The sequence below is a fragment of the Stegodyphus dumicola genome, chromosome 2 (genome assembly GCF_044657685.1).
Source record: "Stegodyphus dumicola isolate Sdum_Otavi_A_Nest chromosome 2, ASM4465768v1".
Taxonomy (NCBI): domain Eukaryota; kingdom Metazoa; phylum Arthropoda; class Arachnida; order Araneae; family Eresidae; genus Stegodyphus; species Stegodyphus dumicola.
The window spans coordinates 4404828-4423058 of NC_140769.1; the positions used below are offsets into that span (position 1 = coordinate 4404828).

The 18231-nt window shown below is 33.4% G+C and overlaps 1 protein-coding gene across 2 annotated transcripts in view; it reads right to left on the reverse strand.

Annotated features, from left to right (window-relative positions):
- Positions 1-18231, reverse strand: part of LOC118198816 (zinc finger Ran-binding domain-containing protein 2-like) — a 67543-nt gene that overhangs the window by 13847 nt on the left and 35465 nt on the right. For both annotated transcript variants that reach the window (XR_004759854.2, XM_035370588.2), the window contains exons 5-6: positions 13813-13889; positions 1872-1985 (exon numbers count right to left, since the gene is read on the reverse strand). Coding sequence is in view for 1 of the 2 variants with exons in the window: in XM_035370588.2 (XP_035226479.2) it covers positions 1872-1985; positions 13813-13889 (191 nt within the window). In the remaining variant the exon portion in view is untranslated. The remainder of the gene's footprint in view (positions 1-1871; positions 1986-13812; positions 13890-18231) is intronic.

Here is an 18231-nt window from a genome sequence, read left to right on the forward strand (position 1 = left end):
AACTGATACGCTCATTTTAAAATTATTTGTGATATTGCGGTTGAACTGAATTTTATGGTTTAAGTCCGAAGAACATGATATTTAATAAATAAATAAAGCTAACACACAAAACATTACAAAAAATCATCCGTTTGGATGTTATTTAAAATCTGAAACCTTTCAGATTTAAATTTTTATTATTTATTTTTAAATCAACTTATGTAATATGCAGATCTTTTGCAATTCAAGTTTTCTGAATTACTTTGTTGTTTGTTTTCAGTTTTGATATTTACTTTAAAAATTTTACTTTTTTACTTCTTCCTCCCCAAAAAATTATTGGCAAGATTATGTTACAAAGGGAAAAAGGTTGCGAGTTTGAACTTTACCCGTAATTTCTATATATCTCTCATTTAGGATCCTGACTACGGATCAAGGAGATTTCAGGTTTCCCCACGTTATAAAGGAAGGACACACCTATTCCACTGCAGCCATATAATTGCTTTACCTAAAACTGCTTAAGCCTGTTCCTGAATACCTGAAAAGTGGCCTCTATAGCATTGCTATCAATCTGTTTGTTTAAAAATAACATTATGCCCACAGAACTCACTTCTGCCTTGGATATTTCCACATGTTTCCATAACTTTACTGCACTCTGATTTAGCGCCTTATGCCAATGAACCTCTTAATCTGTAAAATGTTTCCTATCCGCTTTTTGCTTGTGTTTTATTTATGTTTAAAAATACAAAATACCCCCAAAAATTAAAAAAATTAAAAATCAAAACTTTGTTTTCCCTTTATCCCTAAGCGGACTACTGTGCATCATGATCCTACTGTGCATCATGATAACTAGTTATGCATTTTTCCTATTTCTGCTCACTAATTAGCTATTTCTCTGATGTGAAGGTACACGGTTTTTAACCATAGGCACTCCGTAAATATAAATAACTGGCATTGGCCAGTCAGTATGTCCAGAATGCCCCCTAAGACTAGATTTTAAATTTATTGACAATTAATTTTACAAATTACTGAAGCCCATTTTAATGTACTGAAAAAACTTATACATGTATTAAATCATTTCATGTGCAACAAACTTCTGATGAATTTTACTTTCTATCCTAAACTTATCTCATTAAAAATCATTACAACCAGTTCAAATAGAAACATAATAAAACTATACAGAAAATTATCAATTTTTTTGGAGAAGAATTTATTAAAACCTAACAGAAAATTAAAATTTTTAATCCTCATTCCAGGATCATCTACATGGTTTGATGTAAATTCTCTGTAGCCTGTAATAATACAATAAAGGATAAAAAAAAAAAAAAAAAAAAAAAAAAAAAAAGGTAGTCTTTAACTGGAAATAAAAACTTGATAACAATGATGAATTCTGATGAATCATCAATCCTCTTAACATTTATTGAATCTTTTTAAACTTTTTTGTGTACTGGAAGTCTGCTATGTACCTCAGGAGGTAAGTACACCAGATTTTGAAAATCATTGATTTAAAACAGAATAGGAACTTAAATAAACATTTGTACTTGCTCTGTTATAGAGAATTCCTATAACTAAATGAAAATTCTGAATTTACTAACAAAGAATTTTCTACAGAATATACTTTGACGAATTTTAACATAGTCTAATGATAATTTATAGGGTAAAAATTATGTAAACATTTATATTTGCTTTATATAATAATTACTTCTAAAGAGAATTTTTATTACTGTTACTTAATGATGGAAAATTATAATTTAACTAGTGTTACTATAAAATTCTTACCAAATAACAATAAGCCAGTATTGTTATTTGGTAAGCAAACAAATAGTTTAGCAATAAGGTCCGATAGCATTATACAAATAAACTCACTAATAAAGTCATTTATAAATTTATTTTACCTCATCATCAATTTTGTATTTAGATACATCTTTCTCTTTTAATTTTTCTTCCTTTTCTACTTTTTTTGCAGGCTTTTCATCATTACCTCGATATTTTTTCTTCTTTCTTCCAAACTAAAAGAATAATCAAAAATAAAAGAAAAATAATAATACTACAGAATTCTTATCATATATACAGCTTTTTACCTTTACAAAATACAAAAATTACTAGGTAACACATTTACTAAGAACTAACTATAATAGTCTAGGCACAAAAATATACATATACACATAAAAAAATTATTCTATTGTGATGAAACTTTAAAAGAACTGCAAAAAGGCAAATATGAAAAGTAATTAAAATTTGATATCAATTAAACCAATTATTAAGCAAATGCAAGTCCAGAATTATTACATGCACGTACAATATACCTGCCGATATTTAACCAGGTATGGCTTGATACAAATATCAAACAGAGTGGAATTCACTGGCCAGTACTCTGTAATTATGTAATGGGCCATCAACATTAGATCGTGCTGAGAAGTATTTCCTACGAAGCCTATTAGATCGTGCTGAGAAGCCTATCTGACGTACCTGGATATCATCCTCGTCATTGGTAAAAGTTTTGAAGAGCATTTAGAAAATATTAAGAAAGTACTTCAGAAACTGAAATAAGCCAATTTAAAGTTAAGTTGTGCCAAATGTAAACTGTGATATCTGCTGAATGTGTGTTTAATATCAAGAAAAAGTGTTGGCAATTACAGACTCAGAAAATGTTCATCAGCTGAGAACTTTCCTGAGGCTTCGCACCTACTACAGGATATTTGTGAAGGACTTTTCTTTCATCAGGAGACCCTTCCAAACTGACAGAGAGCAAGCAAAGGTTCTTGTGTACAAAAGAATGTGAGGATGCATTTAATAAAGCCAAGGAGATTTTAATGTCAGTGACAATTCTCAGCTTGACAAAACATTTATTCTTGAAATGGACACAAAAAATGAGAGTATCGGTGCTGTTTTGTGTCAAATAAACAGTCAAAAACATGATATAGCAATATTGAAGCAAATGTTTATCTAAATCAAACATAATGACTGTGTCACCAGAAAAGAGCTGCTAGCCACAGTTAAAGCCGTAAAATATTTCCACCATTACCTATATTGCAGAAAATTCCTGTAAAGCACAGATCATGCATTGTTGACTTGGCTCTCAATTTAAAAAATCCTGAAGGCCAAAATAGCCAGATGAATACAGAGACCACTATCCATCATCAGAAAGGATCATCACATGGAAATGTCTATGCCCTGTCTTAGAAGACCATGCACAGAAAGCCACCAATATTGTTAAAGGATCAAAAAGAAATATGAGCTGGTTAATCTAGTTGCACACCAAGTTACAGCTTCAACATCATCTGCCCCAGACCCATGAATCAATAAAGAAGTCAGGAAAGACCAGTTGTAAGATGGCGATACTAAACCCATAACTGACCTAATGGTATCTTCCGATAAGAAACCTAATTGGCAGGATATTTCGATCTATAGTCCTATGACAAAATAATAGTGAGCTATCTGGGACTCACTCCATATTCAAAACAGTGTCATGTAATGTAAGTTCAGACTGGATGATGGAAAGGCATTCCGATTTAAGCTGATACTTTCAAGATTCCGCATGTCGTTAAAGAACCTAACAGCAGTCCAGTAGGAATTTACTTCGGAATTATGAAGTCTCTGCATAGAGTTTGAGAGCACTTCTATTGGAGTAAAGTTGATGATGTGCAAAAGTGGTGCCAATGCTTCTGCAGGTCGGAAAGGACTGAAGAAACAAGCTGACAGAAGCTGCAACTTTACAATGTAGGAATGCCTTTTGAACACATGATCTTTGACATTCTGGGATCTTCGCAATGAACTGCTGATGGCAACAAACACATCTTCATTGTCATCAACTACTTTACAAAGTGAAGTGAAGTCTGTCTTATGTCTGATCAAGAAGCTGTCATGGTAGCAGCGGTAATGATACAGTATGGGATTTCTAGGTTTAGAGTGAATCTACAGTTATACTCCAATCAAGGAAGGAAGTTTATCATGGCTGTAATTAAAGAATTCTGTGTACTCAGCACAGACAAAACCGAAACCATATCTTTTCATCCATAGTCAGACGGCATATTAGAGATGTTTAATTGAACCATCCTTAATAACTTGTCACTGATGGTTTCTAGAAACCAACATGACTGGGAATGGAAATTACCTCTGTTCTTAATGACCTACCACAGCAAGTCCACGAGACTGCGAATTATTCCACATCCCAGATACTCTTCAGTCATAACCTTTGTCTGCCTTGTGATCAGATGTATCTTCCTTGGTTGCTCTCCAGAAAGGCCTTCATCGCCTGCAGAGTACTTTCTAGATTTCCATGAACGGTTTGAAATGATGCACAGTTTTGCATGAGAGCAAGTCAACTTGACAATGGAGAAGATGGAGATGCAAAACCCGATTCAAAAGAAAGGACTTGCTTCTAAACTATAGTCACTCTGAGACTGTCCTTACATAGTCTTAAACAGGTTGAATGATGTCGTAATTCGAGTCCATATGTCATCAAATTCTAAGCCTAAAGTTGTTCATTACAACAGGCTAGTTCCTTATCATGGCCATAGTACGTAGTTCCCACAGTGTATATATTGTTAATTGTACACCAAGATTATGGTTGTATATGTGTATAAATCTGTAAATTTGTGCATTTATTTATTAATCTAGAATTTAATTTGTTGTATATTATTTATTGAAGTTATTATTTAAATACTGCACTGATTTTCGTTAGTTATAAATATGGTTTCCTAACCATGGATTAGACTGTCCAGGACGTGCAGTTCTTGGGAAGGCAGATTGTTACAAATTTTGTGTATATGTAAGTAATTTTAGTGACATTATATGCAAATTATAGTATCTCTTGTATAAGGTAATGTGAAATGCCACAAGAATGTTAAGCTCCACCGGAATAATAAGATTACAGGGGCATGTCTATTACAGGAGCCTGCTATGAGGTACTTTTCATTTTGCCATTTTAATTTAACTATTTGCTTTTTCTGTTCTAAATTGTTTATAATAATTTTTCTGGTCTGCATTTTTCCATTTAATATTTTCTTCCTTAATCATCCTGCATTGCAACAGCTCGTATCCAATCGCAGATCCAGAATTTAAACAAAGAAGTCAACTTCATACATACCACTGCTATTATCAAACAGCCCCTTTTTTCCCCCACTTCCTTTGCTGGTGCTAAGATGCATTGCTTTGCTGCTCCATTTTATAATCTGCATGAAAATATGTTATATGCTACAAAAAATGGTGGGTTGTTTATTGCACCCATTATGTGTGCACACAATCACAGTGATGTGTAAACAAGAATACGTCTGGTCAGAATTATTCATCAAGAAATAAAACTATGTCTTGCTATTTCCACCAACATCTGCAAGTGTCTTCATCTTTTATGCATTACATCTGTATGCCAGCCACATCTATAACCATTTCAACCCCAACTAAAAAATAACTGGTTTCTGCTCTCCCAGGCATCCTAAATTTATCACAATTAATATAGGTCATCTACTGAATTTTTATATGTGTATGTGTACTTAACGGTAATAGGAAAAAATATAGTACTGGGCTATTAAGGGATTAGAAGTGATTGAATATCACAGAAAACAGTTCTTAAAATATTTTTTTCTAAATCCTATGCCATACTTTGGTTTTTAGTCATTTGCTCCTGTTGAACAGACCCCTGAAATAAGTCATGTCTACCAAGCCATGACGGTGAGTTTACCACATTAATATAATGCAGATGTTTTCTCAAGTAGAAGTTCTGAGATGAAAATTCACTACTCATCCAGTAATGCTAAAGGGCTGGGAATCTATTTTAAAGCCATCTGTTTTTCAAGGAAAATCTGACAGGCATAAAGTGATTTTTTCTACCACACGATGCAGAAGTAAATGTGTTAATGTTAATCTGCGAGTCAACAAAGTTAGTAACATTTTACTTCATTTCTCCAGACAATTTTCTCAAAAGCTGAAAAAAATAAAAAAAAGCGCTTCACCATCAAAGTTACTGTAGAATTTAACAATAGCTCTGCTGTGATTAAAATATTCTGATAGTAACTCAGGTCCAGTGCCTTTAACAATATCCACATTAGGACTATCTTTATAAGCATGCAGACAATTTGCAGACAGGTATTTGTTATCAGTTGTAACAAGGTTAGCCATTTTAAGATCTACCACAGGAAATGATTCTCTTGATGATAATATGAATGTATCGGGTATATCAGGTCATGTCAGGTATGAATATAGCATGCTAATTCATAACATGGAATCAGCAGTACTGACCATACTTACTCTTATCACAGAAAAAAGCGAAAACTGTTCATTATTGTTTGAATTCACACAATCCAATATATTTCAAGCACTACAGCTGCAATACCAAAGTAAGCATCAGCACTGATGTCCAGAGTTAGTGGAGATACTGGCTATGAAGCCTCAGCCAGTCTTCTTCCAATAATGTTGTCTGACAGCGCATATTCTAGAGATGTGCGTAGGTAATTCTGAATGGCATACAGCAGGGGTTGGCAAACTATGGATCATGGGCTTGAATCTGGCACACTACTTATTCTTAATCTGGTACCAGAGATTGATACTTTTTGCATGAAAAATAAATCAAATTTATGTGCTATTATATGCCATGGCCGAGAGTTGAGTTGAAAGTTTGTGAATTACGACAGTGAGTGGTGTTACTGTTGTATTCTCTCATTTGTTGCTGTTTTTAAAAGCAGTTCCAATACATAAATGTTGTACATTGTGTGCCACACAAGCATGTGGAGTTTTGCTGTAGTGGTGCACATGGCATCATCTGTCAAGGTAATCTGCAATATTTTGTTCTTTCCATTCTATTTTATTCATTGTCTATGGGCACCATGTCACTCTCAAAATCAAATAAGAGGAGAAAAATACACCTCGAATGCCGTGCTTTTACAGCAGAATGGAGTGCCAATTATTTTGACATAGAATTAATTGCCAAAGTTTTATGTTTAATATGGAATGACATAATAGCTGCAAAAAGAGTACAAAATAAGTTGCGATTCCTAAACTAACCACTTGACATGGTATTCAAACCTCACAGAAAATGAATGATGATTAAAATTGGAAAGCTTAAACAGAACACATCAATACAACACAATTTACTCGTAAAAATAATAAATGCTAATGAAGCAGTAACTGTAGCCAGCTTACAAACAGCTCATTTATTAGCCACGAAAAAACTATTTACCAATGATGGAATTAATTACATCATGTCTGTTTGTGGCAATCGAAGAAATGTGACAAAAAAAAAAAAAAAAATAGATATGTTTCAATATGTTAGTCTTGTCGAGGATAATTGTTAGAACACTTGAGGGTATAGGAAGCCACTCAAGAGTCAATTTAGAGGCAAGGGGGGGGGGAAATTCAAATGGTTTTCATTGGCTCTTGATGAGTGAACAGGTGTTACTATTATTGACCAATTGATGGTTATTTAAGGGGTCAGTGTTGAATTTGAGGTGACTGAAGAATTAGCTTCTACGAATATTATGCTTGGAACAATTACATCTGAAGATATATTCAAGGAAGTCGAGAAAACACTAACACAATACAATTTACAATGGAATCAGTTAATATGTGTCACAACTGGTGGTGGAATCTATGTGTGGAACAGCGAAAGGATTAATTGGACAAATTTTTAAGGCTTGTAAAGATGTTAAATGTTAGAACCTTCTTGTAATTCATTGTATTATTCACCAGCAAGCTCCTTTTTAGAAACACCTCAATCTATCATGTGTTAATTAACCAGTTGCAGCAGTAGTAAACTTCACTTACTCTTGAGGACTTAACCATCAACCAGTTTCATGAATTTTTATTAAAGATTGAAGCTGAATATTCTGAGTTATGTTATACAGCCTTTGATGGCTCAACAATGGGAAAGTTTTGTTTAGATTCTTTGAATTGAGTCAGAAAACTGAAGTCAAAGGTATTTTTTAAATGAGAAAAAATTTCCACAACTTTTATTATTGTGCAGCGAATAGCTACAGAAATTAGGATTTGCGACAGTCATGGGATATCTCAACAAATTCAATTTAATATTATAGGGAAAACAAAACTCGTATATGAAATGTATTCTATCGTAAAGGCACATCATTGAAATTTGCATTGTTTATGCAAATAACATTAAACAAATTTGACCATTGTAAAAAATTTCCAATATTAGCAAAATCCCCATTCCCCCCAAAATTTGTACAGGATGTATTTTCCGAACTCAATCACAGTTACAACAGCGTTTTGTGGATCTTGATGAAAGTGCAAAAGATATTTACATGTTTCAAAATTCATTTGACTGTATAATTGAGAAGCCTGAAAGTGACTGATTTGCTAAATGAGATGATGTTAAAAATGATGTCCTTGAATAATTTTCAATTGCTAATGCAAACAGTATTGCCTGACTGGCAGGGCCGGATTAAGGGTGTCGTAGGCCCTAGGCACTCCAGCAGCGTAGGCCCCGAAATAATAAACATTTTTTAACTGAAATTGAACACTAATATTAAGTAATAATTTTGTTGTAGATATAAATCCGAAAATGTGATGATGCGGTAAAATAACATTATTTTATTTTGGGATTTTAATGTTTTTATTTTTCATAGAGCCATTTTCAATAGCCATAATTCCAGAATTGAGTTTATCTGCAACAATGCAACTTTTATATCTACCAAATTCCATGCAGAATTCCAGGGTTTTAGTACATGAACATGACAAGACATTAGCCGCCGGGAAAACCTCTCGGATGGGCACATGCGTTTGACACAGTTGGCCACGTTTCCATGCCCACTACCAAACGCTTGCGCGCGATCGAGAGGTTTTCCCTGCTGCTAAGGTCTTTTGTTTTAGTAGCTCAGTTGTGTAATAAGTTAATATGTAAACACTACGATAGAGCGTGTATGCCTGTGCTTGTATTTAATCACGCTCAACCCCAAGTCAATCTTTAGTTTAAAAACTGGAAGTTAAATTTATTATAAGTAAGGTAAGTAAAGGAAAGTTGTTTTTATACTCTACTTATTTCAACCTAGTTTTTGATTCTGGAATATTGCTTCATTCCATTATAAATAATAGAATTTTCATTTTATCACTTCTTATTAGTATCATAGTCCGCCGTAGAATGCAGCACAATGCAAGGAACTTTGAGTAGGCCTACTATGGGGTGGTTTGGCCATACTATTGTAAAAAATCTCCAGTAGCAGTCGTAGAAATAGTACAGTCCAAATCACCTTTGGAATAGCTTAATTTTAATCCATACTCGTAAATCCGGGTTTCGTTTTTACAAGTTTAAAATGCATTACTTAACAAATTTAAAATAACTTTTTAGCTTTCTGATAGCATAATAAAAGCGACGGGCGCAAACTAAAATGTATATTTAAAGGTGACGAGAAGAAGGAGAAAACAAGTTTAAATTTTAGTTTGTGCGTGCCCATCGCTTTTATTATGGTATATCAGAAAGTTAAAAAATTATTTTAAACTTTTAAGTGCAATTTATAAAAGCTTTTTTTAAATATTTTTTTTTTTAGCGAAAAATGTCTGGTGGATATAAAAGAAAACACCAAAGTGGACATGAAAAACGCAAAAAGAAAGAGAAAGTGAGTGAGTCGCTTAGTAAAATTAAAGGTTCTTTATTGAAATATGTTAACATTTCTAAGGAGACAGAAGATAATGCAGATGCGGTAGATATTTCCTCGATCGAGGTTAGACCTAAAGAAGCTGAGGCTTGTTGGGACTCGCAAGAATGTTCAACCAATAAAACTGAGAATGTCACAGAAGAGACGAGGCTGACGGGGGTTTACGAAATTTTAACGACGCTTCCAAGCAGGTGGTGCTTGAATCACTACCAACAACATCAGCCTCAAGTATTTTCAGTTCTGATCCAGCACGGTGGACAACCATAAGCGCAGATCTTATCAATTACTTCTCTCGTAATCAACCTGTGCAGAAATTGGATATAAATTTTAAGTTATACGACACTAAATTTGGCGAAATAATGAGATGTCCATCACAAGATTATTTTTTCAGAAAACTGAACAACAATGATATTATAAAAAGGGACTGGTTGATATTTTCCGAATCTACTGGCAAGTTTTTTTGTTATAAATGTATTTTGTTCAAATCGGACCTACCTGGAAATCCAAACCTGTGTAACCAATTCCTTACAGGCTTTAATGACTGGAAAAACGCACATTCGAGAATTTCAAGTCATGAAGTGTCAAAAGAACATTTTGCATCTATTTCTGCTTTAGTGAACTACCAACAAACTAGAAAAATTGATGAGACGTTTGATATTGTCAAGGAAAAAGAAAGCACATATTGGACAATGGTTTTAAGAAGAGTAGTGGAAGTAATTAAGTTTTTGGCCGAAAGGGGACTAGCGTTTAGAGGCGATAATGAAATACATGGTGATCCTAGTAATGGCAATTTTCTTGGGTGTATCGATCTCTTAGCCAAATTTGATCCGTTTCTAGAAGAACATGTAAGAAGATACGGTAATCCAGGCCGCGGAAAAGTATATCATATTTATCCTCCACAACGTATGAAGAACTAATAATTTTACTGGGGTCAAAAGTATTGGAAAAAATAGTTACAGAAATCAAAGAAGCCAAGTATTATGGAATCACTGTGGATTCTACACCTGACGTTAGCCATACGGATCAACTCTCCATAGTTATTAGATATGTCTCAAAAACTGGAGATATATATGAAAGATTTTTGATGTTTGTTAAAATAGAAAAACATGATGCCAAGTATCTTTTTGACACTCTAATTTCAGTTTTAGAAAATCAGGGAATAGACCCAAAATTTTGCAGATGTCAGTCTTATGACAATGCGGCTAATATGAGCGGAGTGTATTCGGGAGTACAAACTAGATTTAGGGAAATCAACAGCGCAGCCACTTGGGTACCATGTGGAGCTCATAGTCTTAATCTAGTTGGCACAGCGGCGGCAGAAAGCTGCTTAGAAGCAGTAAAATTTTTTGAAATTTTGCAATCGCTCTACAATTTCTTTGCAGCGTCCCCTCAAAGATGGTCTAAACTAAGGTCTTTGGGAAGTAAAATTTCTGTAAAAAGACTTTCAGAGACCAGATGGTCAGCACGTTATGAGGCTGTAAAAACATTATGTGCCCATTATGATGATATACGTGGTATTCTTAACAAATATTTCAACTAGTGAAGGTATGAAACCTACAACAGTGATTGAGGCACAAACCTTAATCCATCAAATGAATACTTTGGAGATGGTATTACTCACAGTTATTTGGGAAGATCTACTAAAACACGTCGATATTGTAAATAAATCTCTTCAAGAACCTGGCATCGAGTTTAACACGATGGTGCGACTTTACGACAGTTTAATTCAATATTTATCTCACTGCAGAACTGAGGACATGTATAATAGCTATTATCTTAAGGCAAAAGCCCTTGCACCAGATTCAGAATTTAAAGAATCCGAAACTAGAGTTCGTAAGAGAAAACGACAGTTCGATGAAGGGCCAGATGAGACTCCCTCTCGCAGTGCCAAAGATTCCTTTAAGATTAATGTTTTTTTATTGTTCTGGATGTGCTTTGTGCTGAAATGACAAAGAGACGCACTGCGTATACCAGCCTTTATGACACATTTAGTTTTCTTATGGATAATACACTGACCGAGGACATTATCAAGGTTAAGGCTCAAGCTCTGGTAAAAATGTATCTGTCTGACTTAGAAGAAAACTTTGTTGATGAGTATTTGATTTTTTCAAATTTGTACCCCAAAACCACCTCTATAACAGATCTCATCAAATTACAAATAAAGGATAAACTTGTGTCAAGTTTCCCAAATGTTAATATTGCATTGCGCATATACCTTTCGATATTGGGTTCGAATGCAGAAGGAGAAAGATCATTCTCCAAGTTGAAGCTTATAAAAAATTTTATGCGTTCAACTATGGGTCAAGAGAGAACTTCGTCACTGGGCCTTCTGTGTATTGAAAGTGATGTCGCTTGCGGCATTAATTTTGAAGATATAATACACGAATTCGCTGTGTCAAAATCCCACAAAAAGGAGTTATTTTAGGATCTACTTAGTAAACCAAACGTTTTGTATTCGTATTTTTTGTGTATTTGTATTTACATATATTATTTTGACCTTCACTATATAATAATATAAAAATGTTTATAAGTTTTTGGGGTATTTTTATTTCAATATATTTTTTTTCAAAGCCCTAAGACCTTTGGCCTTCGTAGGCCCTAGGCACGTGCCTACTGTGCCTAATTGGTAATCTGGCCCTGCTGACTGGTAGTCCAAATTGACACAGGCAGCTGAGCAATATACTTTATACATATTTTAGGGTCCACATTTTGGGTATATTTTAGACCTGTTCTGTGCATTTCACCATTTATATGTTTGTCTTCCCCAAAATAATCAAGATGATTTTTCTAGTTGTGGTGCATTTTTTTCCTTTACTTTCACAAAATGCATACATACACACACGTATAACTGTTTTTGTGGAAGTTCAAATAATACATCTAACAATTTTAAGTAAGGACCAAATTTAAAAAAAAAAAAATATTTTTTGTGCCTGCACTTTGCCAACTATTTTAATTTTTAGAGAAGAGACATTTTAGAAACTCGTTTTCATTTGTTATTAGAACTAAACATTAACAGCTCAAAAGAGAAAAAAATTAAAAAATGTAAGAATAGCTATTAAATTCATTCTCTTTAGCAAAAGACAAAGTTTGATAGTAAATAAGTCCAAACTAACACAAAGAATTGCTGTTGTAGTCAGAAGCTCCCCCAAAACTTCTTTTGCCATAATGCAACACAAAAATGTATAATTTGGAAATAAGATTATATGAAAACTATTATTTGGAGAAAAAATATTTTAAAAGTGCAGTTCTTTTAAGCACAAATAAATAAAAACAACTATAACATCCACAACACACTAAATCTCACATTAATAAAAGTAACCATAACATTAGAGGAAATATTGAAACTCACAACATGATATCCAGGAAAGTAAATTCAACTATTTTTTATATTTCTATAAAGAATACAACTGAACAAAGAAATGCCCTTATGTATTTTTAAATTATTGAACATTACAAGCCCTTAAAATTCCATTAACTAGTTTAACACCAGAAGCAAATGAAAAATCTTCACATCATTTTTATAATGCACAAAATTTCTTTTATATAATGCAAAATTAAAATAACAAAAAAAAAAAAAAAAAAAAAAAGTCACTTATTTGATGAATATTTTATCAGGTTGTCCAACCAATAAAGTGATTAGCATCGCTAACTGCTGTGCCGAAGCGCCCGGGTTCGAATCCCAGAGAAGGCATAGATGTTTATAAATGTATAGCGTTGGTGCGGCATGACGGCGAGCCGAAAGTCCTCTTGTGTGGCTTGGTGGAAGGGGAGAAGGGTAGGAGACCCTCAGATGTTCTCAATAAAAATTGGGGGTGAAAATGAGCAAAATCTCACTATCACCTGAATGGAGCTCAAGGCTGTCCAACGGCAGGTGTATTCTAGTGCTCCTCCTTGCCAGGAGGTATTTAGTGGGCTTGGGTTGACTATGTCAGACAAGTGAGCATTAGCAACAACAACAATATCAAAATATTTTATCAGACTTTCAAAACATTAGGAACAAAAAATAGTTTAACTTCTCTCAGTTTGAACAATGACTAGATAATGGAAAATATTCAAAATCCAATTTTTATTCCAAATAAATTTTTTCTATTTTTCAAAGTAACAAAAACTAACAATTTATAATAAAGCAGTATAAATTTCAACTTTTAGAGTTGTCATATGAACAAGTACAAGCTTGCCTAGTAGTGAATTAAAAATATTTCAAAAATACTTTTTTACCGGTTTAACTTAATACCTCATCATACTCTCCGTCAGATTCTACTCTTTCAATATATTCAACATTTTCTCTTTCATTGTAGCCACCACCAAGTCCTAAAATTAAAAAAAAAAAAAAAAAAAAAAGAGAGAGAGAGTATTTATAAAAAGAACTGAATTTTTAAATTATGCATATTAATTCTCAGCTTTTTGTTAACTCTTTTCTACCTTTTCAACTTAAGCATGGAAGTTAAAAGATCAAAGAGTGGAAAAGGAATTTAAACTATAAACTATGAATTTTAAAATCACGCTTTTATTCATGTTTCTCTCACCAACTCAAAATCAAATTAAAAAAGTAAAAATGGATTTTATACATAAAACAAAATACAAAAATTGTTTTTAACCCATAGCGGCAATTAATTTCGTTTTGGCATTGTGCATTGATTCACTATAAAAGGTGAATCACTATTTAAATATTTGCCACCAAATATTAGAACCTTGTATTATATTTAAAGAAATTAAACAATGAAGAATCTGCATAAATGTGTGTATGTTTTTCACTTTGTGATAAAACAATGGTACTTAGAGCCATCAAATTTTGAATAACATACACGTCTTCACCTGAATATGGGCATCTGGAAGCACAAATTTGGAATTTGTTTTATTATCTATTTCATATTTCGTAAAGCATTTATGAATATTTGATTAAGAAACTCAATGATTTCAAAACATATTTTTACCACCAGTTTTTTTTTTTTTTTTTAACCAGAAATTCTAAAGATATGCTTTTCTAAATATTTCGTGATACTGCTGTTGAATTGAATTTTATGGTTTAAGTGCAGAGGACATGATATTTAATAAATAAGGTGTAATATAAGATCTGAAGGCTTTTAGATTTTTTTTAACAGCATAATTTTTCTGTAGTCATTTTATATTATAATGTCAATTCAGTGTTCTATTATTTTATTAATTAAAATCTAGACCTGAATCTGAATTAAACAATATTTGAATACCATGGTATTTTCATTTTACTCTAAATACTGAAAATTAGTGATGGAAGATAAATATGTATAGCAAAAAAGAAATTCAATATTCAAATCAAGAAATACAACAGAAATAGAAATTCAAATTAATTAACAGTTGGTAAGTCATTTAAACTACAAATGCTTAAAATGAACACTTTTTCAGGCTCCCACTTTATAAAAAACATTAAAATGTTGTTGATACACACAAGAAGGTTTGGAGGGGAAATTATTATTAAAAATTTTAGGACAAAAATTCAAAAGAAAGCAGCTAATGTCTGAATGTTCAGGTCAGAAACAGAATTTGGGAAATTTAATTTCCATTACTGGTCTTTATTATTATTTAAAAGATTATAACTTTTTTTTTTAAATACTATCTTCTGAATAAGTTATAAAAAATACCAGGCTTTCATGTCAGTAAGTTCTTAAAATGTTTGAACAATATGTCACAGAACCATATATAGTATCTTACATACATATACACTTCTACATTTGCAGTTCTAATCAGCAGAACTCAACTATAAATACTTTTTCTTTCCATGTCTTAATGAGATGCTAGTATATACCTCATATGTACCTTCAACTATATATATTAAGAAGAATGGCTGTGTGTTTATTTGCTAATAACTCAGTCACTACTATAGCTATCTCGTCACCAAACTTTCTACAATTCTTTTCTGGGTTCTGGAAAAGGTTGACATCAACTTTTTCAAAATGAAAAAATAAACAAATAAAATAAAACAAAACAAAAAATAGAGATATTAATTAAAAATGCTTAAAACGCTAATTTTCATTTTCGTCTTCATTTTTCTGAGCGGCAACATTGCTGATATAAGCAATGTCGAGGAACATTAATTATTAGTTTATTTTTGGCAACCCAAATGGGCAAGTCCATATATCATATGGGTATATATACCATATGAGTCTATGATTATATAGTGAGTTGTGGTACATGCATTGAATATTACTTTGTTTCTTTGTCATTTTTTATACACTACAATGACACATTATATTCCATATGACCTGCAATATGCTATTATACAAATTTTCAAATGATGTCATGAGTAAAATAATACATTACTCTCAATCTAACTTAACTGGCATTGGGTACTTCAGAGATGCCAGTATACACCTTCTCTCCCTTGTGTATTTTCATTCAAGCCTTTTCAGAACATGATTTATAAATTTCTTAGTTACAGTAACAATGTAAAATATATGCTAGGGAATAGAACTAACATCACAAAGACAAGGGTTAAAGGTTTCCTCCACAAACTTTATTCTTTGTTGCATTGATATTATTATTTGAAATTTATTAATTATGAATTTCAATTTATGGTTTTTGTGAAATATTAGTTCTAAATTTCTTACTTTATGTCTTTAATGATAATTTTTCTGCAGCTTTATGCACAAAAATCTAAATTTTCACAAAGACCAAAAATTGAAATTCATAAGTAATAAATTTCAAATAATCCTATAAATGCAATAAACAATTTAAAAAATGTTAAAACCAAAACTTTTTAAAAAAGCAATACCCCAGTTAAAAAAATCAATGAAATTTAAAGAAAAACAAACATAATAGAAAAATTCAATCAACTTCAATGCCACTTCGTCAGGAGGAGGAACATTGAAATTTCTCTTCCATAAAAATTCTTGCTTTTCTGTATTCAAAATTAACCAATGAACCATTTCAATGTATTTTAATTATAATAGTTTACCCAAAAAATTCTGGCCCCTTCCCCAAAGCAAGGAAAAAAAAAAAAAGTAAATTCTAATTAGCATCTTGTACCTTAAACAGAGAGAATTCTATTAAAAGAATTTAAAACATAAGTGAAATAATAAAACACTTCAGTGATAAATTCAAATGAAATTTTACCTTTAAACAAATAGCACATAATCAAAAGAATTTGTGTTAAATACAGGGTGACACATCAGATGGCTAGATAAGATAACGAAAAAGCAATATCTGATATGTTGATCTGATAATTCTAAACATCTGTTGCAAAATTAGAACTTAATGAAGTATACCTTCAATATGGCTGTAATGAAAGTCACGTATTTGAACTCCACTAACTCGCACACTCCCTAATATAATCGCTGTTGGTGTCAAAATCGTCAGTTCTTAGATTTGAGATCATTCATAGACCAATAATATCATGACAAATGACAGACTATCACGCTTGGTAATTGTTCAGTATGATGGCAGGTAAAACATTATATTAAGATGGCATTCAATTTTATAGCATCTAATATACACTGGTGTGCAAAAATTAAGGACGAGACGGTTTTTTCAATATAACTTTGTACAAAAGCTTTCCAAATCAACGCACTTAATACCGTAAGATCCCCAATACGTAAGGACATGAGTAATGTAAGCAACACTTACTAAAAGAGAAATCAGAGGGATAAAAAGAAGCTTTATTGAAAAAGTAGCACGGAGCGCAATGCGACTGAAGGCCGAAACATCCCTGTGATGGGTGTCCAGCAAGAAACATCCGGTCTTTAATAGGGGATATGATCTCCCCTGACTGCTAGGCAGGTTTCACAGCGTCTGCCCATGCTGAGAATGAGGGTGTCAATGAGTTGTTGAGACATTGCTGCCCATTCGTCTTGCAGCGCCAATCGAAGCTCCGGAATTGTTACTGGTGGTACGGTACAAGCTTGCCAAGCGTCTGCCTAGAAAATCCCCTACATGCTCGATGGGATTGAGATCCGGAGATCGTGCCGGCCAATCCATACGTTCAATATCCTCACTCTCTAAGAGCTGTTCGGCAGCTACTGTGCGATGACATGGTGCATTGTCGTCCATGAAAAGGAATTGCGGACCCATAGAGCCTCTAAAAAGACGCACATATGGAAGAAGAATCTCGTTACATTAACGGTTCCCGTTGACTGAACCTGCGTCGAAGATGTGAAGGTCTGTACGACTACCAAGCATGATGCCTCCCCAAACGAGAACACCGCCACCTCCATACCTGTCCCGTTCAATGATGTTTGAGGGATGATTGCGGCTTCCCCACTCTCTCCAGATGAGTATGCGATGAGAATCGCTACTCAGACTGAATCTGCTCTCATCTGCAAAGAGTACTCATCCCCATTCATTGTCTCTCCAATTTCGGTGTTCCCGGCACCACAGAGAACGCTTTTTCCGATGGGCAGGTGTTAGAGGTACACACCATACAGGGCGTCGTGCAAACAGACCATCACCGTGCAGTCTTCTGGCCACGGTAAAACGCGATATCGGTCGTCCAGTCGCCTGTGTCGTGTGTCTAGCGATTTCTCCCGCCTGTTTTTTCTGGTCTGTAAGGCAATATACCGGTCATCTGCGGGTGTGGTTCCTCATAGATGACAACTACTAAACCCCCGGATAGCTGTTCCTGTAGTTTGAAATTGTCTCCAAAGTCATGAAACGATGCTGTGAGCAATTCCGAACTTTGCAG